This window comes from Panthera onca, chromosome B1, assembly GCF_046562875.1.
Source record: "Panthera onca isolate mPanOnc1 chromosome B1, mPanOnc1 haplotype 2, whole genome shotgun sequence".
Lineage (NCBI taxonomy): Eukaryota > Metazoa > Chordata > Mammalia > Carnivora > Felidae > Panthera > Panthera onca.
Window position 1 is genome coordinate 19,760,709 of NC_138342.1, and position 26,306 is coordinate 19,787,014.

Consider the following 26,306-nt stretch of genomic DNA (forward strand, 5'->3'; position numbering starts at 1 on the left):
CAAACAAAAGTATTACTCTTCTCTGTCCTTCTTCGTCTACGGTGGATGCTGTTAGTCATCCGCACTTTTTTTTTTTTTTTTTTTTGGCCCTGATTTAATTGATCCCAACCCTTAGGTGGTCTTTTGTTTTACATCAGGGAAACAGAACTAGATCTATCAATAACCCAGCACCAGATGCAAGTCACATAAAAGTGTCCTCCAAAAACAGCTATGTCCTTTTCCCCCTCCCCATCTGACTTGAAAACTGAGCAATGCCCTCTTTAAGTGTATGCCAAACCTGGACAGATTTCTGCCTTAGATCTAACTAACATCTTTCTCATGTATCACTTCAAAATTCTAATTCTGTCTCTACTGGAGTATCTTATTAACATCTGAAAAACTTAAGTATATTTTATTGGAAAACTGGTGTGTTAGGCCTTGAGAGTTTTGTGACAATCCTTCTGTTGTGTGTCACCACAATCACAGACTCCTTTACGGCATGCTTTGATTACTAGGCTTGAGGCAGTCGTTACCATTGTATTATATTTATACGCAGTAAATTCTTCTATGTGTGCTGTATGTCTGAGGTTTTGAAATTTTAAATAAAAAGTATACTAGTATGAACTTAAGCCGTTGACTCTGGGAACATTGTGGACTTTTCAAAGTACAATAAGAGGTTCAAAGTATAGGCATATTCACTGGCAAACTAGAGGGGATGAGGGTCTAGATCAAGACCCACGTTCAACAGGTCAAAAATGTCAGAAATAATGAAGACCACAACCAACTGACCTGGCCTATTTCAAAACCAGAGGGGAGGCAGGGAGCAAGACCACAGACCCATCATCCCCAGGTTTCCTCCCTCTCTGTACTCCTCCTTCCATCTAGACCCCTCTGGCCCGCTGTCAGTGTCGTTTACTTATGCTACAGAGAGGAAAACAGACGGAAGGATCCAGCAGTTTGCCTAATTGAGCCAATACCAGATTTACTGGCAACTTTGGCTACATGATTTATGAGATGATTTCTTCGTGTTCAGAGTGACTTGATTCTTATTCTTTATGCTGTTTTGTATGGAACAGCACTTTATCTGTTTTAACAGAACTGCTCCCTCGTATCCTTTATGGATTCTTGTTTTTTCTTTCCTTGCTAAATTATGCACAGAGGGGTGTGTGTGTGTGTGTGTGTGTGTGTGTGTGTGTGTGTGTGTGAGAGAGAGAGACAGAGAGAGAGAGAGAGAGAGAGAGAGAGAGAAAGAGAGAGAGAGAAATTAAGGCCTTTATTAACCTTGAGAAAAAAAGAAAAGCTACCCGATGATCTGCTGTACTACTAAATAGATGAGGCCCTCCACGTATGTATAAATAAATAAATAACCTAACACAGAGCACAGAAAAAGGCAGAACCAGGTACTAGTGATCCTATAAATTATAACCATTTTCCTTTTAAGTTTTACCACCTTTCATAATAATCATGGAGTATTTATGCAGACTAAGGCATCAGTCACAAAAATAGGGTGTCACACTATTAAAACTGTGATTACCTAATTTTGAAGTTTCAATGACAGACTAATAATTGAAAATTGCACAAGAGAGTCAAATTCTACATTTGACTGGATACCCTGTTATCCAGTGTTTTCCGGTCTTGAAACAAAGACTCGCTTAAAAAGTCATCTGTATTACCTGAGAACTGGTTAGAAATACAAAACTTGGGTCTTGCCCCCTGACACAATCACAAATTGGGGGATGAGGCTTAGCAATCTATTCTAACCAGCTTTCATGTGACTCTGACGCTCGCTAAAGTATGAGAAACAGTACTCTAAGTCAAGGCAAATAAGAGGCATGTTAAATAGATGCCTAAAGCAGCAAAAACATGCTCGGAAAGCAAGTCAAAAGCAGTTCCTATTTCCAACCCTGTTTAATTAAGAAAATAAACCAAAGAAAACCTCAGCGTGCTGAGTAGTATCAACTTGAGTATTTTTTTGTAACGGGCACACGCAAATGGCATAGTACAACAACTAGTGCCAAACCTCACACCAGCCAGTATCACCAATTCTGACGTGAACCAAGTATGGCAAAACATGAGATACTGCAAAGGCATTATTTGTTTACTTTTGTGTTTACATATACGTAAGAGTTTTTTGAAATCTCTCTCAAGTGGTCTGGTTCAAAGAACGAATCATAAAAAAGATCCCACAGAAAGGTGAAAATGTTTCCCAAAATGTACACCAGAAAGTTTTAAATTTTTAATGAACCCTATCAAATTATTTATAACTTTAATGAATCTCAATGACTAATGCTCAAATTATGAGTAATGAAAATGTGTCGATATGGGGAAATAACCCCCAGTAACTCAGTGTTATGTTTTCTGATGAGGGAATATATTGAGATAGAGACTGTGTGCCTTCCTGAATCCCTACCTCAAACCTTACATCCATCTAAAAAAAACTCCAGATTGAGGTGCCTCGGTGGGTCAGTCAGCTAAGCATCCAACTCTTGATTTCTGCTCAGGTAATGAACTCACAGTTCATGAGTTCGAGCCCCAAGTAGGTCTCTGTGCTGACAGTGCAGAGCCTGCATAAGATTCTTTCTCCTCTCTCTCACTCAAAATAAACTAAAATACATACATGTAATATATATATATTTTGTAATATATATATATTTTATATATACATTATATATATATATATATCCAGGTTGATCAAAGATGTGTAAAACAAACTAAAACAGTAAACAGTGGAACACATGGACTCAAATAATTCAATTCATTAAAAGCACTTGTATAAAATTCAAGTTTCTACATGGTATGAAGTGTGATAAACAAAGCAAAAAAACAGGAGCAAAAATTAGAACTTAAATACAGAATGCCAATTTTGTTAAGAAAATTGCAACTTCTATCGAGAAAGCTATTCTGTTAAAAGCACCTACGATCCATACCAAAAAGGCCAGCTCAGGTCACCCCGGTGGCTCAGTTGGTTAAGTATTAGACTTCAGCTCAGGTCATGATTTCGCAGTCTGGTCCATGGGTTCAAGCCCCACATCAGGTTCTGTGCTGACATCTCAGAGCCTGGAGCCTGCTTCAGATTCTGTGTCTCCCTCCCTCTCTGCCCCTCCCCTGCTCGCTCATGGTCTCTCTCTCTCTCGCAAAAATAAACATTAAAACAAATTTTTTTTTAAGAAAAAGGCCAGCTAACCATAAAAAGATGGGCAAAGAATATGAACAGACACCAAGTTTTATTAATCCTATAGTACTCTACACTTTTTCAAATTTACCTTCTCTGTGATTGGGATGCATTTTAAAATACCACCTTACAAATGACTGTCAGTCAAGCAGGTAGCAATACTTTTGGAAAGCTGAGAAAAGCACTGGTCTTAGATCCAAAAAGAAACACAAATGGCTATAAATACATGTAAAGATTTCAATTTCATACAAAAGAAACGCAAACTAAAACCATAATAACATTTCATTTTTCACTTATAATACTGACAAATATAAAAAGTTCCACGGGTGCCTGGGTGGCTCAGTCAGTTGAGCCTCCGACTTCAGCTCAGGTCATGATCTCACAGCTTGTGAGTTCGAGCCCCGGGTCAGGTTCTGTGCTGACAGCTCGGAGCCTGGAGCCTGCTTCAGATTCTGTTGTCTCCCTCTCTCTCTGCCCCAACCCACTCGCATTCTGTCTCTGTCTCTCTCAAAAATAAACATTAACAAAAAATTTTTTAAAAAAAAGTTCCACAACACAGTGTCAGCAAGGAATACAGGAATAGACACTTGCATGCTCATTATTTACTGGTTGGGGTAGATACATCTATGAAGGGCAATCTGGCAATCTAATAAAATTCAAAGACACCCTGTGCCCCAACCAATTTCATTTGTAGGGAATTCATTTCAGACATATATTTACGCATGTGTGAAAAAATGCGTGGACAAGGTTCTAAGAGGGTACGAAGGGCAGCAAGTGTTTTTAATAGCAAAGACCCCAAATCTGAGTATCCATCGATAGAATCTGACAAACTATATACAGTCATTAAAAGAAATAGGGCAACTTTATTTTTACTGTTCTAGAACAATATAAGTGAAATCAGCAGCCACGTCTTACACCAGCCCTGCTATAAACACTGAAGAAGTTAATCTTTAGTTCTGAAAATCCTAGTTATGTAGTGCCATTACAATGCTGTTAGGATTTGGTTACCTTTCAAAGTATAGACTTTATTCTGGCATAATTAAATATGCAGATAATATAAAACTGCATTTCTTAAGAATCCAAAACTTGACACAGCATGACCCAAAGAAATTCTTGGTACCTACTTTGAAGTTTATCTATTATAAATGACTGGTACTGTTTAATCTAATTACAATTACCACTTTCCAAATACTTACATATAAAAGAATTACATGGAGATGAGGAATGAGGATGGTTGAAGAGTAACAGTGGTTAAGAATATATCCTTGATGCAAGACAAACTTAGGTTCAAGTCCCTGCTTTCTTATTGGCAGCTGACTTTGAACAAGACCAACTTCTCTCATGCTCTATTTATAAAATGAGAATACGGTCGCTTTTGTTTAAATTAAACAAAACAATGTTTTTAAAAGAACCTAGTATACCAATTGTCTGACATCTGTTAAATACTCAATATAGAAGTCCACGCTACACTCTTAATTACCTCTTACCTAATGAATAAATCCTCGAGATAATCATACCCTCTTTAAAACATACAGTGGTATAGCCACATCTCTGTTCCTACCAGTTGGGTCAACATAATTATACTTGACATGAAATGGTAAACTCTTAGCACAGAAAAGAGTTTTATATGCATGTCCTGCTATGTGCTCAGAAAAGCTTGAAAAAGTTGTTACACACTCACACACACACACACACACACACACACACACACAACTATCAAATGCTTGACATAACTATAAGAGTAAAAGCAGTCTGGAATTCTAGAATTTCAAAGGGTGAATTCGCTTGATTTCCAGAAAGATAACGCTTGTGTATTTTGTAAGTGTGTGAAGTTTATAAATACCACGGTAAGATCTAGACATTTTACTACATAATTCAACTCCAAACAAAGGGTCCGTATTCAAGGAAAAGGTGTCAGTCCTACATTAACAGACTGATGAATGAATGTACAAGTTTTAAGTTATAATTCAGAACCTGTTTAAGGTTGTATAAATTTTACTATTTACTAAAATCTTTAGATTAACCCACTACAATCCAATCTAGTCATATGAGTGGCTCTATTAAAAGAAAAAATAGGGGGCACCTGGGTGGCTCAATTGGTTAAGTATCTGACTTCAGCTCAGGCCATGATCTCACAGTCTGTGGGTTCGAGCCCGGCATCAGGCTCCATGCTGACAGCTCAGAGCCCGGGGCCTGCTTCGGATTCCGTGTCCCCCTCTCTCTCTGCCCCTTTCCCACTCATGCTCTGTCTTGCTCTGTCTCTCAAAAATAAATAAATGTTAAAAAAAAAAAAAAAAAAAAAAGGAAAGAAAAAGAAAAACTAGGGGTGCCCAGGTGGCTCAGTCAGTCAAGCATCTGGCTCTTGGTTTCAGCTCAGGTAATATCTCAAGGTTCATGGGATCAAGCCCTGCATGGGGCTCCACACCGAGTGTGGAGCCTGCTTGGGCTTCTCTCTCTGCCCCTCCCTCGTTTGGATGTATGCATGCGGGCCTCTCTCAAAATAAATAAACAAACTTAAGATAAAAACTACCCACATTAAAATGGCTACACAAACAGCTTTGTGTGCAATATTCTTTATAATGAATCAAGACTTCTAAGACTATAACCCAAAAAAAATATTTATTCTCTTTTCCCCCCCATATCATCTAACCTATTTTTGTTTAAAGCCCCTATAAGTAAAATACTTTTTAAGTAACAGCAGTAAAGGAAACAGAAGAAATGACAAAGCTAAAACAGCATGCGCTTGCCAGGAACTATATTAGAAGAAAGAAGCATATATAGTATAGTGACTTTATAAAATACAGCTCTTTTCACTACTATAAATATGGTGAGTCTAACACCCACACGCTACCCATCTTTCACAATACCAACATAATGAAATGGTCAATTACCAATTTTTAAACATGCTCACAGTGAATGCTATTGTACTTATTCAGCAGCTACTAAAAGTCATCAAATTACCTTCCTCCAACAATTTCTTCCAATATCATTTACTTCTATATGTCGTGGGTACAAAAATAAGAGAACTGACCATCTATTCTAAGTACATATAAATCAGTTTAATAGGAAATTACTCACTTCTTTAAGGTGATCTGGCTATTTCTGGATTCATCACTAACTTAAAGTCTTCTGTATGTGTCCAAAATGCTAGCACTGTATTTCTCAATTAATATAGTTTTATGATGTTAAAAAACAACAACAACAACACTTTACAAACCTGATACATGTGAACGCAGCACTTTAAAAAATCAAAATAGGGGCACCTGGGTGGCTCAGTCGGTTAAGCATCCGACTTTGGCTCAGGTCACGATCTCATGGTTCATGGGTTTGAGCCCCACATCGGGCTCTGTTCTGGCAGCTCAGAGCCTGGAGCCTGCTCCAGATTCTGTGTCTCCCTCTCTCTCTGCCCCTCCCCTGTTTGTGCTCTCTCAGTCTCTCAAAAATAAGCATTAAAAAAAAAAAATCAAATACACTTGTGTTCAATATTAAGATCTCCTGAAGGACAGCTTATGTATAACCCCCTAGCACAGTCCAAATTTAGATTACTGTATAACTTTAACATCTATTTATACATCCAGTCAGGAGAAAACTACTTCCTTCTTTGAGTATAGACAGGTCACTTAACTTGCTATTAGTAAACTGACTCAATTTGCTCCATGATATCCTAGTCCAGAGAGAAGACTAATTATGTTCTCACATTAATGATTCCAAACAATTTATATTAATTATTGTTTTCCATACACTCAAAATGTGATGCCACAGGAACTACTAGCAGTAGTAGTTCATTATGCTATATTCCTTTTGATATTACCTTTGAAAAGCTCAATTTTTGATCGTTGCTATAATAAAAAGCAAATATAAGGCAAATATCAGTGTGGAATAATAAATAAAGGTGGCCGTATCCAATGTGACCCCAAAGTTTAAGAAACTGCAGTGTTCGACTGATGCAGACATCACACTAATAGACAACGGTAGTTAAGAATGAAATAAAAGTATTTTCCCGATGTATGTGTGGTGTTTGTTTAAATGGCTACTAAGTTGTTAGGCCATAAATATTATTAGTAAGTTTTTAGGACCGAACTACTAAATAAACGGACTTCTTAGTTATTTCTTCAGGCCTAGGCTACCATGAAAAATTAGTGAGACATTATTAAGCACTGATGCTGTGAACCAAGGTAGCGTGGGAACTTCTACTCTACTTAAAACCTAGCTCATCTACCTAGTTAATCGGCCTACCTAAGCCTTCCCACCCTTCTCAGTTCCAATGAGATGAAATACCTTGTCTCTGTGAAATCATCTACACAACTCATGTGACTGAGTCCAACTATCTTCTTAATTGCCTCACAGCTTAAGCCCCCAACCAAGTCAGAGAAGAACCGGTGACACTAGCACAGTTCCTTTATGTACTTAATGTTGCCTTCATCTGTAATGGGATAAGTCAACATTTATATAGGATCAAGTTCAATTTGATACATCGAAACAACAGTCCTCTTACTACAATCACAACAGCCTATATATAGCAGGATATTGAGTACAATGACAACTACTAGATGTAAATAGTCACATGGAAAGGTACCACACAATATTTTGAATAATGTGGAATCTACAATGTTTTAATGTATTTCTAATGCCAAAAAACGGACAAAAAGAAAGCAAACAGAAAACATCAAACCCCACTTGTCACATGCATAGACAGCCTCCTAGTTCTCAGCTGAAATGCTTAAGATCGGCATCCAAAACATAGTTTTATTTGGGCAAACAGCTGAAATACAACTGGTGTGTTTCAGTCAGCTACGTATGTAATCAAGCAAAAGAAATGCCTAAGAAATGAACAACAATAGAAGGCAACTAAAGCGCTGTTTCGAAACACACTGCCCATTCCTCAAGTTTTCACAAATTTTGAAAGAAATGCTCTATCATCCTCACAACACAATTCACAGAGGGCTAGTATAAATGCATACGTTCTATGTAATATTTTGTAAGATGTTAGCAAGGTAAACAAAGAGCCTACTGTAACTAAACCCTTGTAATTACCTAAGTCAAACACAAAGGTCAAGTGTAATAATACATGCATACCTTTAGGAAATCATGTTAGCTTTCTATGAATTAACAAAAGCCCAAGAATTCTAACTCTAAGGTGACAATAACGAGTTTTTAGTCTGACAGGAAATAAGTAAATGGTAAATAACTGCACTTACTCTTTATTACCACCCCTTTCTAAAGATTTAGTCAAAATTACCTTTATCTAATCCCAGTGCTATACTTGAATTAGAACAAAGCCTACTAAAATAGATGTTTGAGAAATTAATTTATAATTGATGTTTATATAATTAAAATAATTTATATTTTAGGTTTATATAAACATATGTGACTATGTATTATATAAATAATAAACACTATATGTGTTTATGTAATTAATGGTCTGTTTCCACAGCTTACCTCCAGCCCTAAAAGATTTGGGTTCATCCATTTCATAATGATAAGTAATGTCAAGTTTTAATTCAAGTTAAAACCCCTATATTGTAATTCAACTGCTGTGTTAAAAGGAACTTCATTAAGTTGTTTTTATGTTTCTTTTTAATTAACTGGGTTAACCGGTTAATAAGATCCAATAATTTCTCCAACTGGAAATCTACCCTTGCTATCGGCAGCAGCAAAAGTAAAAATGTTGACTTAGCACTTGCTGGGCGATAGGAATTACTCTAAGGGCTGTACACAAATTAATGTATTTTATCTCAGAACAACCGTTATGAGGTAGTTGTTATGATTAGCTCGATCTTCTGAAAAAGCAGTAAGCACAGGGAGGCTAATTAACATTGCCAAGATCAGAGCTAATAGGTGGCAAAGCTAGGACACAATTCTGGCCCTATAATCTTAGGATGTGGTTTAGGATGTATTTGCTCTTGATTCTCTTCTCATCAGTTTAATAACGAGGTTGCCTTGTTGAAAACCCACTCTGAATCGCTTAAGTAGTCTTTATGCAGCTGGCCCCTCAAACTGTTGTTTCCACAGGCCCCAAACAATCTGCTATGGGGATCTGCTATGGCAATGCCTGGTAAACCTTCCCCAGCGTCAACCTTAAAGGTCCTGCACCAGCCAGCTCCACATTGTAGCAATGTTTGTCCTGGAATCTCATATTTATTAAGTATTTTTAGATTTTCTTTCATCTTCTTGTCCAGATTGCCTTTTGGAAATTAAACAATGCTAAAAATTTCCGACCCATATTGTGTAGAATAGCACTTCTTTGGCTGATTTGTTCAAAATTTTTCTCCCTCAAGCTCTCTAGGAGTTTACCACATCTTAAGACCCAAGACTGTTCATTTCTCCTTATCACTCACAATTATAGATTTAAACTATGATCTGTCTTTAACTTTTCTCGATTTCTCCAGCAGCTTGTCCTGAAGCTACATATACACAAATAACAACTCAGGATGGTGCAGTCTTAAAGAACAAACACGTGTCCTTGAATAAAGAACTCATAACCCTTTCTGTTTCATTAACACTACCCCAGATCAATTCCTTAGCCTGGGACAGATTCCTTTCAATTTTGGAATCTGATACCCAAAAGCAAAAGATTCAGAGTAAGAGGCAAATTATAAACTGTATACACCAAATTACACTATCACTATACCCTCTCTACCAAGAAATAGGGGAAAATGTCTTTTCATGAAAAAGCTACCCATGTCTCACAATTATGTCTAAGATTTACCCACAGTCTACATTGTATTGACAAGTTTCTTCTGTTGCCTTTTCCAACTCAGAATTTTTTTTTAAGTTCCATGCATAAGACAAGTATACAGACATAGACACAAACTCTGTTTGTTCCCAAAGTTTATGCTCCAACTAGGCAAAAGAAAGAAACCAATCTTTAACTATCAATACTTTCCATAAACCAGTCCTGTAACATCTCAAAAGTGATTTGGCATGGAAATGCTGACATACACAAATCATTTGGACACTTTAAAGAATATATAGACTACAATGTCTTCTCAAGTGCTTTTTTCTTCCTTTCAGAAAGTTTTTAAAACTGCTGTTCCATCTACCAAGAATGCTCTGCTCCCTGTATCCCAATCCCTACACTTAGAGAACTATTACTTTCAACTTAGGCCTTGACTTAAATCCCACCTTCTCTTTTCCAGTCTAAGTTGAATTTTCAAATCATGCTCTCATATAACCCCCAGTACTCTCTTTCAGAAACCTAATCACCATTTGTAGTATTTACTTTATGGGGACAAGAACCAGATCTACATTTTAGCACATCCCGCACTATACACCTAGCACTGTCCAACACACAGAAGGCACTCAATTAACTGACTTACATAAATGACTAGGTTCTCTCAATAGCAAAATATCTCAAAATTTTGCAGCTTTGGGGGAGAAAACAAAAAGGAAGTAACTAAATTAGCTACCAAATTACCAACTGCAAATATGTTTGCCTGAAGGCTCAAGACTATCAACTTGTTTTATTCCCTAAAAAATCATCTGCTCTCTCAAAATAAAATAACCTATTTCTTACAATTTATCACAACTCCAAGGTGCTTCTTAAAATCCACTGCAGAAGTATATCACCTCTTCTTCCTCACGATTTTTGTGAATTAAAATAATTTTCACTGACGAGTCACAAACCTGGCAACATCGTCCACTGACTGGTGCTGTTCTTTAGCTATCTCACTAGGTTTTCTTTTGTAATTTCCATCCAAAATGGTAAATGGAACATAAACATATTGCAAAAGGAATAATTCAGAAAAGAGACGGGAGCAGGCAAAAATCACAACAAACAAAATATAAAAACCATTTAGCTGTGGCGGCTTGAAAACTAATCTGTCTACTGGGACAGGACAGCTTTTTAAGGCTAGTCTAACAGAGTATACTAATTTACACTAGATTCAATCTTCTGAAAATAGCACAGGATTAGACCTAGAATCCAGAATTTAAGTATCTATGTCTGAAACACCGGAAAAAGTACTTTTAAACCCTTAATGTGCCTAGAGATGACTTAAATATACACTAATTTAAGTACTCTTAAAACAAAATTATTTAATTAGCAAAAAGTATTTGTTTAGTTTCAACAACAAAATCAGGAAGAGTATGGTTGCAGTCTGAGTCCCCCAGGTAGATTTTTCAGTAGTTAGTCTTCTTTAACCATCCTTCTATGGTCAAAATTAGAAGTTTTTTTTTTTCCTGGCTAAATAATGGACATACAGGCATTTATATCCACAGAAGTCCACTTAAACACAGATTTTTTTCAACAGATGCAGTGCAGTACTGTAAATGTATTTTCGCTTTTTCCCTCGCTTACTTTGTTGTAAGAATACAGTAGATAGTACACACGTAACATACAAAATATGTGTTGATGGTTACTGATGAAGCCAACAGTAGGCTACTGGTAAGTTAAGTTTGGGGGAAGTCAAAAGTTATACAGTTATATGCAGGGGTGCCTGGCTGGCTCAGTCAGGTGAGGGTCTGACTCTTGATTTTGGCTCAGGTCATGATTTCACAGGTCATGATTTCACAGGGGTGGGATCGAGCCTCAAGTCGGGCTCTGTGCTAACAGCCTGGAGACTGCTTAGGATTCTCTCTTCCTCTCTCTCTCTGCCCCTCCCCCACTCATACTTTCTCTCTCTCAAAATAAAATAAACATTAAAAGTTATATACAGGGGCGCCTGGGTGGCTCAGTCGGTTAAGTGTCCGACTTCGGCTCAGGTCATGATCTCGCGGTCTGTGGGTTCGAGCCCCACGTCAGGCTCTGTGCTGACAGCTCAGAACCTGGAGCCTGTTTCAGATTCTGTGTCTCCCTCTTTCTCTGACTCTCCCCTGTTCATGCGCTCTCACTCTCTCTCTCTGTCTCAAAAATAAATAAATAAATAAATAAATAAATAAATAAATAAATAAATAAATAAAAATTAAAAAAAAAGTTATATACAGATTTGACTTAGGGGGGGCTGCTGCTCCTACTCCCTATGTGGCTCAAAGTTCATCTGTGTATGAGAAAAGCTAACAGAGGACACTGAGAGCTGCCTGAGGTATTCACTCTTCCTGCCCAATTACCTATAACTGATCTTCCTTAAGTTGCTAGCTATTTTCGGGGCACCTGGGTGGCTCGGTAGGTTAAGCATCCAACTCTTGGTTTCGGCTCAAGTCACGATCTCACAGTTAATGGGATCAAGCCTGCTTGGGATTCTCTTTCTCCCACTCTCACTCTGCCCCTTCCCTGGCTCACACTCTCTCGGTCTCTCTCAAAAGTACTAAGTCAACATTTAAAAAAAAAAAAAAGAAGAAGGTTCTAGCTGTTTTTAACATCTGGGATCTGGGGTATTCAAGAAATGAGTTGATAGATGACTATACAAAATATATCTAGAGATTTATGATGAAGCATTCCTATCATCAAAACTATCACTAACTCCTTACTATTAAATGGGATTTACTATCACTTATAGACAATCTTGGGTTAGTTTCTAGCTCTTCAAGTTCTAGAAGAAATCTCAGTAAGCTTACCCTGTCCAAAATTAAGTTTTGGGTTTTTTTGTTTTTTTTTTTTAAGTTTAGTAATAGCCTCTGAGAACCATTCCATAAGAAAACATCACAATGCCAAAAATACATTCATTTTGATCAAATCAATTTACATTACTTGTCATTCCCTATTAAGTGAACCACAAGCATACATCTTTTTCTTAAAAACTTTTTTTTAGCATTTATTTATTTTTGAGACAGAGAGAGACAGAGCATGAACGGGGGAGGGTCAGAGAGAGGGAGACACAGAATCTGAAACAGGCTCCAGGCTCTGAGCTGTCAGCACAGAGCCCGACGCGGGGCTAGAACTCACGGACTGCGAGATCATGACCTGAGCCAAAGTCAGCCGTTTAACCGACTGAGCCACCCAGGCGCCCCATGCATATATCTTTTGAAAGCCTGCCACTTCCTCTCTCTCTCTCTCTCTCTCTCTCTCTCTCTCTCTCTCTCACACACACACACACACACACACACACAGACACTCTCTCTCTCTCTCTCTCTCTGACCCAGTGTTGCATATAACTTTCTTCTCTCCCAGTTTCCAAATTCCGTTTTCCTTGCTCAACTGTAGCTTACCAAAGAAGAAACATTCAATACAGTGAATGTCAAAATAATTATATCATTTCTTCTAAAAATGAGTAGAATCTACCTTTATTTTCCTCCAGTCCTTGACATTATCTACGTTTTAAATTAGTATAAAATCTTATGATTTTATGTAGTTCTTTCATCAATTATATAATTACAAATAAACAATATCCAATGAAGTTTAAGATACAAACCAAAACAAAGCCTTAAAGTCAAAAGGCAAACTAACTTAAATAAATACTTGTCCAGCTACTATATTAAAAACAATATTGAGGGGCGCCTGGGTGGCTCAGACCTGAGCGTCCGACTTCAGCTCAGGTCATGTTCTTCAGTTCATGGGTTCAAGCCCCACATCAGGCTCTGTGCTGACAGCTCAGAGCCTAGAGCCTGCTTTGGATTCTGTGTCTCCCTCTTCCTCTGCCCCTCCCCCGCTCAGGCCCGCGGGCGCACGCTCTCTCTCTCTCTCAAAAATAAATAAACATTAAAAAAAATTAAAAAAACAAAACAATACTGAGGGGCACTTAGGAGGCTCAATAGGCTAAGCATCCAACTCTTGATTTCAGCTCAGGTCATGATCTCATGAACTCACAGGGTGAGTTAGAGCCCTGTGTGCTTGGGATTCTCTCCCTCTCTCTGCCCCTCCCCTGCTCGCTTACTCTCTCAAAATAAATAAACATTAAAAAAAAACAATATTGAATTCTTTAACCTGGAGTTCCAATAAAATATTATCAAAGAAGCTAGAAAAAATTGACATGAAACTTAAAGAGTAATTGGATGTTTTGATTAGGGAAAAATTTTAAGTTGTGAATATCATAGCTGTATTTTAAGAAACTTTATCTTTGAGCTATATACACTGCAATATTTAGAGATGAAAATATATAACGTCTAAGATTCGTTCCAAATTATATGGGACTGGGAAAAGGTTGGGATCTGGATGAAACAAGACTGTCACAGCTGAAGATGCCGAATACATGGGAGTTCGTTATACTACTGTAACTTCTGCATACATTTGACAATTTCCATAATACATAATTTACCCTACAACACCGCATATATTTCTGCCATCAATGACTCATTTCACTGCCCATGTAACATTCTGTTCCAAAAATGTCTTTTAAAAACCTCAGGGAAGAGATTACATTGTGACAAATCACTTTTAAAAAATGATTTAAATGTCACATATACACAGAAAAAACAGAAGCAACAAAAGGGGAAGATTTTCAAAAGAATTACCATCAGGCAACATGTATTACGACTTATGCAGAGTACAAGTGTAAGACGAAAAAAGAATTAGGAGTTAAAGAAAATTTTAGAAAAAAGCTCCACATGGTAGTCAATAATGCATCACAGCTATAAAGGAAAAGGAAAAGGAATCTGAGGAGACTCCCAGAGTATATTACACAACAAAAGAGTCCTCTCTTTAGCTCATAATATATGTATGGTAATAGCTGTATAATTAACATTAAAAGCCCTTTTCCCCAAATAATTTCTATCTCATCCCACACATCTTTCTTTCTAAAGTAACTATCCTTTACTAAGATGCATCACTTAACTTTTCTATCATTTAAGTGATAGAACATTTCACCTACGATACAGCACAAAGTAACTAAAATCTGACCTTTGAAATTCATTGTCTACTGAACTATATATATTACCAGCAAGAAAGAGAATCCATAACAAAAAGTCACCTAGTAAGTCTAGGAAGGTCTACTCTGCACTAGTCTAAACTTGGATGACTTGAGACTCCACTAGCAAGTCCCCTGTCTAGTGGCAGAAAACTGAAAGGAGAGAAACAAAGTAGCCATTTTTAAAGATAGTACTTACTTAAGAATGGTTTTTGCACTACTGCAGTCTTCAAATCGAATGGAGTAACCAACTTCCTGGCCCAACATCACATCCATTTCATCAGCAACTCTCTGAGCCACACTCATTGCAGCCACTCTCCTGGGTTGGGTACAGGCAACTCCTCTCTTGGGTCCTGGTAATGATCGCATGTACTCCACACACCACTGTGGAATCTATCAAATAATTTCACATTTAAATTAAATTCTACTCTGCCTGCATATTAGGTATACTTAACATGTCGTATTTTATTGCATTCCGATCATGTAAAACAAAATTCAGTCAGGCACACCACAAATTATTAAGACTCAAACTTACAGCATGAGCTCTGTGAGCTCTCTAGGCCAAGGAGGAGTCCTACATAACACTGATATGACATAACTGTACTCCTGAACGGGCTAGGTCCCCCGAGGCTGTGCGGAGTACGCTCTCTAACATCAACTGTTCCATCATTAAGCATTTCTCTATACACTGGAAAGAAACTCAACCCATGAAACATTCTACTTTAGGGTCACCTGGGTGGCTCAGTCAGTTGAGTGTCTGACTTCAGCTCAGGTCATGATCTCACGGTTCGTGAGTTCGAGCCCCACGTCGGGCTCTGTAACCTGGAGCTTGCTTTGGATTCTGTGTCTCCCTCTCTCTCTCTGCCCCTCCCCTGCTTGCACTCTGTCTCTCTCTCAAAAATAAATAACATTAAAAAATAATAATAATAAATAAATAAATAAATAACATTAAAAAAATTTTTTTAATAAAAAAAATACAGAAAAATTCTACTTTGTAACAAATGTGAGTTTCCAAAATTATTCTAAGAAACTATTAATTAAATTCTTAATGAATTACAAAATGCAGGTAAAAATAGAAATCACATCCTCTTGTAGTTATAGAGCTATGTGCCTTGTAAGTCCATTCAAATTTGGTTTGTAAGCTATCCTTCTGCCTCCAGGAGAGGAGGCACAATACCAACACCTTAGGTGCCATCTTAAAAGTCAATTACAGTAATTGTCAATCTCAAATTCAACAGCACCTGGAGAAGCCAGAAAAATCACCAAAAACACCAAGTGCAAGCTGGATGGCTGCCATGGTGACAGTGCATTTCCTCCTTGTTCCATTATCAATAGAACCTAATAGAACCTCGAATTTCATGGCTCTTCATTCACTTACCTGCGTAAAAACCACGGAAAAAATCTAAGTGATCACTACGAGAAATGGGAATCTACTGCTGTAAGTTCATGATGGGTGTCCATAAAAGCATCCAAAAGCCTAACAAACTCTGATGCTAGAGAAAACCCACGTGTGGGTTTTTTTGGTACAGGATCTGTACAAGGACACCTGTATATAGGTTGCTGTACCATTACTGTATTTTAGTTAGGTTACTTCTGCAATTTGGGGATAACTGTTTTCACCGACAAATATCTGACAGGGGAAGGGTGACTTTGCAACCTAAGAATTTTTTAACAATATGTATCTTTAAAGGATTTGAAATGAACAGAAATAAATACTACCCTAAAACAGAAGGGTCTCCTCTCTACGTCTGTAAACCCACAAACCAAAGTTTAAGTGGCTTTCTAGCAAAGTTTTATAGATTTATCTCATTTCATCAAGCTTCTTACATAGGCAAAAACATGTACTTTATAAGACCAAACAAAATGAAATTCAAAGGAACATTTGCCATTCAGTTAAAGCTATTTAAAACTAATTCTGAATTCTGAAGGCAAGAATGTTCAGAAGATTTTTAAATTTACTCCAGTGAAATGGATAACTTACTCCCACTTTAAAAACAAAATATAAAGTTTTGACTAATATAGCAATTTCTGAACTTCTGATCTCAAAACCTCTTTATACCCTTAAAATAACCAAGGATACCAAACTAATAGATTTACTATATTAGGAAATTAAAACTGAAAAATTGTTAGACTATTAATTCCTAACAATAAAAGCCCACTCTATACTAACACAAACATTTTCTACGAAAAATAATTACATCTTCCAAAGAAAAAAGAAAAAATTAGCAAGAGTACATTGTTCCTGCATTTTTGCAGATGTCTAATGTCTGGCTTACTAGAAGAGTTTTATTCTCTAATGGGCTTCAATTCTGGATGTGTTGCCATTATTTTTTTTCACTGGAAGTAAACTCAGAAATTCCCAGGACCTTAGAAAGAGTTTCAAGGACCTTCAAGGGTTCCCAGACAGTATTTGGAAAACGGCGCAGTCAATGCCATCTATTCATAGTTCTAAGAACAGCATTAAGAAGGGAAGCAGGAACGGAAATATGCAGGGTACAGGCTTCTTCAAACCAGGCTTCAAACTGGCTCCAACCCTTCTTTTCAGCTTCTGCCCTTCCATTTGAGGCTACCTTCCTAAAAACCGATCCTCAACCCTCTAGTCTTATTTTACACATTATCCTGATTGGTCTCATTCTCCTCGGACTTCTAACATTACCTAGAATACACCAAATAACAATCCTAATGACAGTTCCCATACCTAACCTTGTGGTCATTTCCACCTGAGAAGCAGTCCATTGATATCACAAATTCAAGAAGTTCAAAACCAAAACCATTTCTCCCCTTCCTCCAAATACTTATTAATTCCTCCCATGTCCCCTCAGCAGTATTAACATCCTAACTCCAATCCACCTGTCATTCTCCATTCTACCACCTTATCCAGTCGAATTTTTGTGATTACCTCCTACAGATTCTGTCATCAACATTCTCAAAGACAGAACATTGTTGTAAAAATTCTTATCATTCTCCTCCAGTGAAATGCTCTAATGGCTCCCCCATCTACAGTATGATACATTAAGGCTCTCAGCCTGCTGTTCATCTCACCTGCCTCTTCACACACACCCTATGTGCTGGCCAGGGTATACAAAGCTTTCTCCTCTCTGAACTTGTGCCCTTGTTCATGCGGTCCCGTGGACTGAAAGAACTAGCTTTAGTCTCTTATATATGGATATAGTAGGAACGTAGCAAGTTGCAATGCAAAGTGACTTTATTAGGAGTCTTAGTCAAAAGTTAAGAGTCGATAGTTTAGATTTTGCTTCGAGGATTTCCTTTTCTGACAGGCACAAAAAGATAACCAAAAATGGCTGACTACTCTTAGTGGTTTCGAGACAAAGTTTTTAATAGGATTATGTGAAAAAAGCATTTGGATGCAACTCATTATTCAAGCTTTCAGCTTCCCTTTGAATCCCCCAAATGCCCTGCCATTGTAAGTACACAAAAACAAAAAAAACCCATAAATATTAATCCAAATAATCACAAACCTTTTGTTTCAAACTGATGTTCTTCTACATTAATTGCTCCTAAATAAACTCATCTCTGAATTAAGGTTAACCACGGAAGACCACAAAATAGCAGCATGAAATAAATATAACTTTGGCTAGAACAAAGGAATAGTTTTAAATACTGAGCCCACCTAAATATCTATTACGTAACTTAGGGCAACCCACTATATCTCTAAGATTGTTATGAGTCTAAGGCTCATTTTGCTCATCTGTAAAATGGTGATTAACTTCCTTGTAGGGTTGTTGAAACACTTAAGTGAGGTAATACATACATAGGACACAGTGCCTAGCTTTATCCAACTGTTAACTAAACAGATAAATTAACACTATGCAAACTAGATAAACCAGTTGAAGTAATTCTTCAAAATACTATACTAAGAAGTTTAGAGTTATTATATCTTTTCACACATTATTCAAATTTTCACAAGGTAATAGTGAAACTGAAATCAGTTTCAATTCCTAATATCACCACAAGAAGTTTTCTTTCACTTATTAAGAAAAATCATTTTAAAGGCTCAGTCTTCAAAAGCTTCCTATTCCAGTTCCCATTGTAGCCTTCAAAATGTTTCCGTGATATACCCAAATCGATAGGTTTGTAGCGTATGTAACTTTTTTTTTTTTTAATGTTTATTTTTGAGACACAGAGAGCATGAACGGGGAAGGCCAGAGAGAGCGGGAGACACAGAATCCGAAGCAGGCTCTGGGCTATGAGCTGTCAGTGCAGAGCCCGACGTGGGGCTCAAACCCACAAGCTGTGAGATCATGACCTGAGCTGAAGTCGGATCCCCAACCAACTGAGCCACCCAGGTGCACCTTAAAGGCTCAGTCTTTAAAAGCTTCCTATTCTGGTTGCCACTGTAGCCTTCAAAATGTCTCCATGATATACCCAAATTGATAGGTTTGTAGCATATGTAACTTTAAAAAAATAAAATAAAAAAATGGGGCGGGCGGTGGGGAGGTGCACCTGGGTGGCTTTGTCAGTTAAGCATCCGGACTCTTGATTTCGGCTCAGGTCATGATCTCTCCATTTCATGGGTTCGAGTCCTGCATTGGGCTCTGTGCTGGCAGCGTGGAGCGTGCTTGGGATTCTCCCTCTCCCTCTCTCTCTCTGCCCCTCCCCACTCGCACTGTCTCTCTCAAAATAAGTAAACTTAAAAAAAATAGAAATAAAATAAAAATAGATGGTAATCGCATATGCAGTATGCTTAATTCTATACATGTATCACAGGTATATAAACGTGGAAAACAAGCCACCAGGAAACACAACATAACAATTTATGAATTTATTAAATTCGTTTCAGTACTCCCTGGATTTTCCACATTTTCTACAATGGCCAGGGACGACTACTTTTGTAGTATCTTAAAAACTTTTAAGTCAAGCATATGAAAATATGATTAACACTTCACTCACAGCAAGGAAACGCAAATGAAAAATTACACTCAGGGGTGCCTGGGTGGCTCAGTGGGTTATGCATCCAAGTCTTGATTTCGGCTCAGATCATGATCTCACAGTTTCATGAGTTTAAGCCCCGTTATCAGGCTCTGCACTGACCCTGCAGAGCCTGTTTGGGATTCTCTCTCTCTCTCTTTCTCTGCCCCTCCCCTGCTCACCATCTCTCAGTCTCTCAAAATAAACTTTAAATTATTTTTAAAAATTACACTGAAATGCCATTTTTTACCTATCAGATTTGTAAAATTTCATATTCAGTAGTATACTCTACTTGGATATGGATCTACTTGCTCATGAAAACCATTAGAAGCAGCATGGGGTCTATAACGTGGCTCCAGTAAACAATGGCTCATCCATTTTTGAAAAATATCCCAGACATATTACTAACAAGATACTAGTGTTTACTTCTATGTACACAGGGGGGAGGATGTAACTAGATGGATGGAGGTCATGCACGGGGAAACAGACTTTAATTTAGCCATTCCATTTTTTTTTTTAAGCATAGATAACCCTCACATGGTTCAAAACAATTACAAATCAAAACAAAGAAACAAACGAGAATAGCAAAAACAAAACCGCCCCAATGGATCAAATCTCTACACTCAATCAATGGACAAAACTTGTACCTCCAAATTTGCACTACCCCAGGATCAAAGTGGTGGGAAAGCATCGTTCTGCCATACTTAATATTAACAAAACAGCACTGCTATTTTCCTCTAGACTCAGGAAAACAGGCGTTCCCTACCGGATTCCCACTCTCTGTGTCACTGAAAAGTGCTAACCATCAAAGCAGCTATTATTCTTCAGGATGTTCTACCAGACAGACAATGGGAAGGACGACCAGAATCAAATAAGCAACATTTAGTAACGGTAAACATCAATACAGTATATACCATGGTATACGATAACTCACCTGTGTTGTTTTACCAGACCCAGTCTCACCAACCAGTACAAAGGACTGATGTCTAACCAGAATATCTGTAAACCTATCCTTGTATTCCCAAACAGGGAGCTGAAGCCGTTTCTTTAAAATATCATAGTATCGAGGAGTATGGGGTAAGTTGGTAAATGGATTAATGCACTGTGGAAGTGATGTGTGTCCTGCATGTCCAGTGTGTGTTGAATGAGCAGAATGTGTCGAATGTGTTGAATGAGCAGAGTGGGTTGAGTGAGCTGAATGGGAAGCTTTTAAAGGTGGTAATCCAGCACTGATAAGCATAGCATTAGTCGAAGCTCGCAATTCCTTCTCCTTTTCTTTTTCCCTCTCCCGCTCTCTATCTCCTCTATCACGTTCTCGGTCTCGATCTTTAGACCGATCTTCACGATCCCGGTCACGATCTCGATCCTTCCTAAAAACAAAAATTTAGAATTCAGATTCTGAAATTTTACGCAAAATGTTTTTGGCAATGTTACAGTCACAAAGAAAGTAAATGTCCAACAACCAAATGTATAAAACCAATGTAAAAAACTCAATGAATTACTTAAGTATCAGAAATAATGATAATAAAAAGTCCTTATAATCAAGAATTCTCCATGCCTCACCCATAAACATCTTTCCCTCCAGGATGAGGCCTCAAATTTTGTTAAGGGACGGCCTCTTTCTACAACCGTTAGTCACCAGCTGAGATAACACAAGAACTCAGACTCGAGTAAGGTAAAATCCCTTCTTAAATAGGACAGCAGAAGTTAAAAACTGAGGGCAAGGTGGGGAAAAGGTAGAGGTAAATAAAGCAAAAAGAGGATGATACCACAATCTTCCCCAGATTCTCCTTCATGTTACATGAAATGGTATTTTCTGCATTGACTAGTATGTTCAAAATTCAAAACTATTTCTGTACTCAAAGACAATTCCTTTTCATGTAACAGGATATAAATTAAAGGACTGTAGGTGAGTTTGTTTCCAAGTTACACTTTCCAGCACGTTCTCAACATTGTTTAATAAGCATATATTTGCTCTATAAGAAATACTAACATCAATACACTTTCATTATTTTGTTTTCATTGTTTACTCCTACACGATCTCCTTTATAACAACTGCAAAACACTGAAATTACTTTGTAAGCCTATGTATATTTTTGTCATCCATCAAGTGAAATATAGCCAATAAAAACAAGCTCCAATGAACAACAGTAAATTTTTTTAAAATGTTAAAATTCTGCAGATGGCCACTGTATTAAACCTACGTCAATTTTAAGTACTCAATTCTAGTATCTACTTCTATTTACTAGACAGGATTCCTAATACAATACTTTTTAAATAATCTCTGCTTCTTTATTCTACTAATCCTGTTTACTTCAGAACAAATCCTATAGCAAACGGGCCACAAGGTGTTTGGATCCAGACTTGAAATAGTGAAGCAACACAGAGCTAGAAGACAAGCCACTTACACATCACTATCCCTTATCCATAAGACACAAAAGACATACAAATTTCCCATACCCCAATTATCAGTAGCCAAGCAGGAAGGACCATTCATTCTCTAGCACATCAGCAGGACAAGAGAAATCCCTTGGTAGTATACAGCTAAAATGCTAGACCCAGCAAGTTAGGATGGTTTCCCAACTACAGAAAGGAGACCAATTATATTTTATGTCGTCCTCCCTAAAATATAATTGAATTGCACAGGAATTTACATAGGCAGAAAAGTTTTATTATGTGCAAACATACATACACACATTTCATATGTATATATACTTTCATATACCCATTTATACTTTTCATATACATACAAAATATATACATGAAAAGCGATTCTCCCTTCTCCCATCCCAGTGTTCACCTCCAGAATCACAGGAGGTAACAAGCTTGGACTGAAGCCTTTCATCCCATTTGGCACAAAGAAAAAGAAAATCAAAGGGAAAAAGAACCCCAAGGATAACCTAGTAAACATACAAAATTAAGTCTCAGAACGCAGCTCCCTACCCTATCTTTGAAATATGCCATCAACCATCCTTTCTTTGCTTTCGCATTCTGCCTCCGGTCTCAGGTGCTCATTAATTAAATAAGCATATTGCCCTGAATGTAAATGGGAAAGTTTGTAACTTTGACACAGTAATATGCCCAGCAAAATGAGAAGCACCGTAGCCATGAATGGTTCAAAGACCAGGTATCTAAAAGGTCACAGAACATAAAAGAACCTTTAAAGAACGATCTGGTCTAAATGCAAAGGATTCATGTTTCTAGTACTCTAGAGGTGGGGGGCAGGGTGCGACAGAAGACCATTACCTGACCAACAAGAGACACAGGACAAAAATAGAAGTTTAATGAACTCCACTATACTCCTAGCACAGTACCAGGCACTTAACATATGGACCTAATCTTTCAAGAGTTATAAAATACGGGGGATGGAAAGTGACTGACAAAGTAAATCATATCACCTTGTTAACAGCGATACAAAAATGTTTTTCGAGGGCCTATTTCATCAGAAACTTCATTACCAAAAATAAATATAGCATAGGAAGCATAAAATACACTCTAAGGACACAAGATTTAACTGCTAAGATATGGAAGTAAAGACACCACTGGCAAGGTATAAGCTTCAATTTACTAACCTGCAAAATGAGAAGTATTAATAAAATAGTAATAAGAAAGCAACAGGAAGCGGGACACCTGGATGGCTGTCGGTTGGGTGGCCAACTTGGGCTCAGGTAGTGATCTCGCACTCCGTGGGTTCGAGCCCCGCATTGGGCTCTGTGCTGACAGCTCACAGCCTGCAGCCTGCTTCAGATTCTGTGTCTCCCCCCCCCCGCCCCTCCCCCACTCGTGCTCAGTCCCTCTCTCAAAAATAAACAAACATTAAAAAATTTTTAAAAAGAGGGGCGCCTGGGCCGCTCAGTCGGTTAAGCGTCCAACTCTTGATATCAGCTCAGGTCCTGATCTCAAGGTTTGTGAGTTCAAGCCCTGCATCAGGCTCTGTGCTGACAGAGCGGACAGAGCCTGTTTGGGATTCTGTCTCTCCTCCTCTCTGCTCCTCCCCTACCGTGCTGTCTCTCTCAAAATAAATTAAATATATACATATATATACATATATATATATACACACACACACACACACACACACACACATATGTGTGTGTGTGTATATATACGTAATTTAAAAAAGAAAGAAAGCAACAGGAAGGATGCAGAGGGTAAATTCAATCATCTTGAAATGCTGCCTATGATTCAAACTACCTACTTTCAATGGCGGAGGGAGGATAAAAATTAAGTCAGCTAGGGAGGACTCTCAAACCCGCTGCTTCATAAATAATGTGTAGACTACCAAGTACATGCATGTCTTCTTTTTTTTTTTTTTTTTTTTTAACGTTTATTTATTTTTGAGACAGAGAGAGACAGAGCATGAATGGGGGAGGGTCAGAGAGAGGGAGACACAGAATCTGAAACAGGCTCCGGGCTCTGAGCTGTCAGCACCGGGGCCCGATGCGGGGCTCGAACTCACGGACCGCGAGATCGTGACCTGAGCCGAAGTCGGCGCTCAACCGACTGAGCCACCCAGGCGCCCCAGTCTTCTTTTTTTAAACAAGCACTTTTATTATACAGGAGTTTTGTTGGCACAAAGATTTACTCATTGAGATAAGAGTAATGTTTAAAAACCTGAGTAAAAAACAGTGCTTATTGATCACACAGCCACGGTACTGGCAGGTAGACACAGTATGACACAGTCGTGAAGCACTTGTTTCTTAAATGTCTGAGCCACTGCCCTGGCTCAGCACTTAAGCTAACAGTATGACCACAGTTACTTCTTTGTAAAATGTGGCTACTCATATGTCTTGTGCAGTATTGCAAAAATTAAATAATATACGCAGTGTGCTTAAAATTGTGCCTGAACACAGTAAATGCCCAATAAATATGCTTATCATTAAAGTTTGTTTTTTAATTTACAATACCATGTGAAAATTCCACATGAAATAACAAGAACTGCTTGTAAGATGTCAACGGATTATTAAAATCAGAATACTTTAAATAAGCATTCTTTTTTATCTGGCAATCTCACTTCTGGAAGTTCTCCTAAGGATAGAAGTGCACAAACATGTATGTATACATATCAATAATCTTTTCACTTGTAAAATAATGAAGACTGGGAAACTACCTAAACACCAACAAACAGGAAACAGGGCAGACAAGTCATGATACCCCTTTACAAGTAGAATATTACAGAGCCAGTGAAAAGGATAATGTATATCTATTCTATTGTTTGACACATTTCTTAGTAAATAAAAACCAAAACGCAAAAACAACCAATATTGAAACATCCCACTGGTAATAAATATTACAACTTATATTTGTGAATAACCATGCAAAGACTAAATACAATGCTCATCAAGGGGTTAAACAGGAGGATGAAGATTTCAGAGAAGTTTCTGCCTTTTCTTTGTATCTTTAAGTATAGACATTTCTTCTGTTCCCTGGGGCAAGTGACTTAAAACCTCACTTTCATCAAAGGACTGCAGTGAAAATGTGGTTATACATACAAAGCACCCAGAATCCTTTGGGGAGCACAGTTATGTATTCTACCCATGTTTTGTTTCACTTGTCCACAATTAGGAAGTAATTTCTGGGGGGCCTGGGTGGCTCAGTCGGTTAAGCATCGGAGTCTTGACTTCAGCTCTGGTCATCGTCTCACAATTCGTGAGTTCACGCCCGCATCCGGCTCTGCACTAACAGTGCAGAGCCTGCTTGGGATTCTCAGTCTCCCTCTCTCTCTGACCCTCCTCCACTCATGCCATCTCACACAAAATAAACGTTAAAAAAAAAAATGTTTTTTTAAGGAAGTAATCTCTGAAACAAACATCAAAATGGATAATGTCCCTATGTTCATGAAGTTTTCTCCATACTTCAGTTGTCTTTTTTGGTAATAATTTTATATTATTATAGAAAACGTGGGATGATGAAAAAAGCAGTAATAAGGTCACTATGTAACAGAAACCTTCAACTTTTGTACTTGATCTCCAAATAAAATACAGCAAGACTAAATAATGCCAGATACAGTTTGGGAACTTGAATCTAAATGAAATCTTCCACCAAATTACCTTCCTTCTCTGGGGAAATGGGCCAGCCATTTTCAGCAGTGGAGTTCGTTAAGACTGACAAGCCTATTATTCCCTTAGATAAAACCACTTGCTAATAACTATTAGGACCAAAAACAAAAAACCCTTCAAGACTCCACAGCAGTCAACACAAGTTAACTTTTAAAATTATCCAATTGGGGGGGGAGGGGGGAACCCAAGCACTATCAAACATTGTAACCCACTGTTAAAGAAAATTAGTTCTGTGAGAAGTGATACAGAAATGCGTACAGAAACTTCTCTCCAGAATATCTCAGAACTTGGGCTTTATTCCAAAGAACTCTCCTTCACTGACAGGTAGATGTCCTGTAACATCCAAGAGAATCATAGGGTCACCATCGCAGACCCGAAAACGTCCACATTTTTATGGAGCATATCTGTTTTGCAAGAGAAAGGGAGCAGCTCTATATGTACCATGGA

At 37.9% G+C, this 26,306-nt stretch overlaps 1 protein-coding gene across 1 annotated transcript in view; it reads right to left on the minus strand.

Annotated features, from left to right (window-relative positions):
• DHX15 (DEAH-box helicase 15) overlaps positions 1-26,306 on the minus strand; it is a 62,198-nt gene that overhangs the window by 33,786 nt on the left and 2,106 nt on the right. The window contains exons 2-3 of the mRNA XM_060655324.3: positions 20,735-21,170; positions 15,071-15,264 (exon numbers count right to left, since the gene is read on the minus strand). Of these exons, the coding sequence (XP_060511307.1) occupies positions 15,071-15,264; positions 20,735-21,170 (630 nt within the window). The remainder of the gene's footprint in view (positions 1-15,070; positions 15,265-20,734; positions 21,171-26,306) is intronic.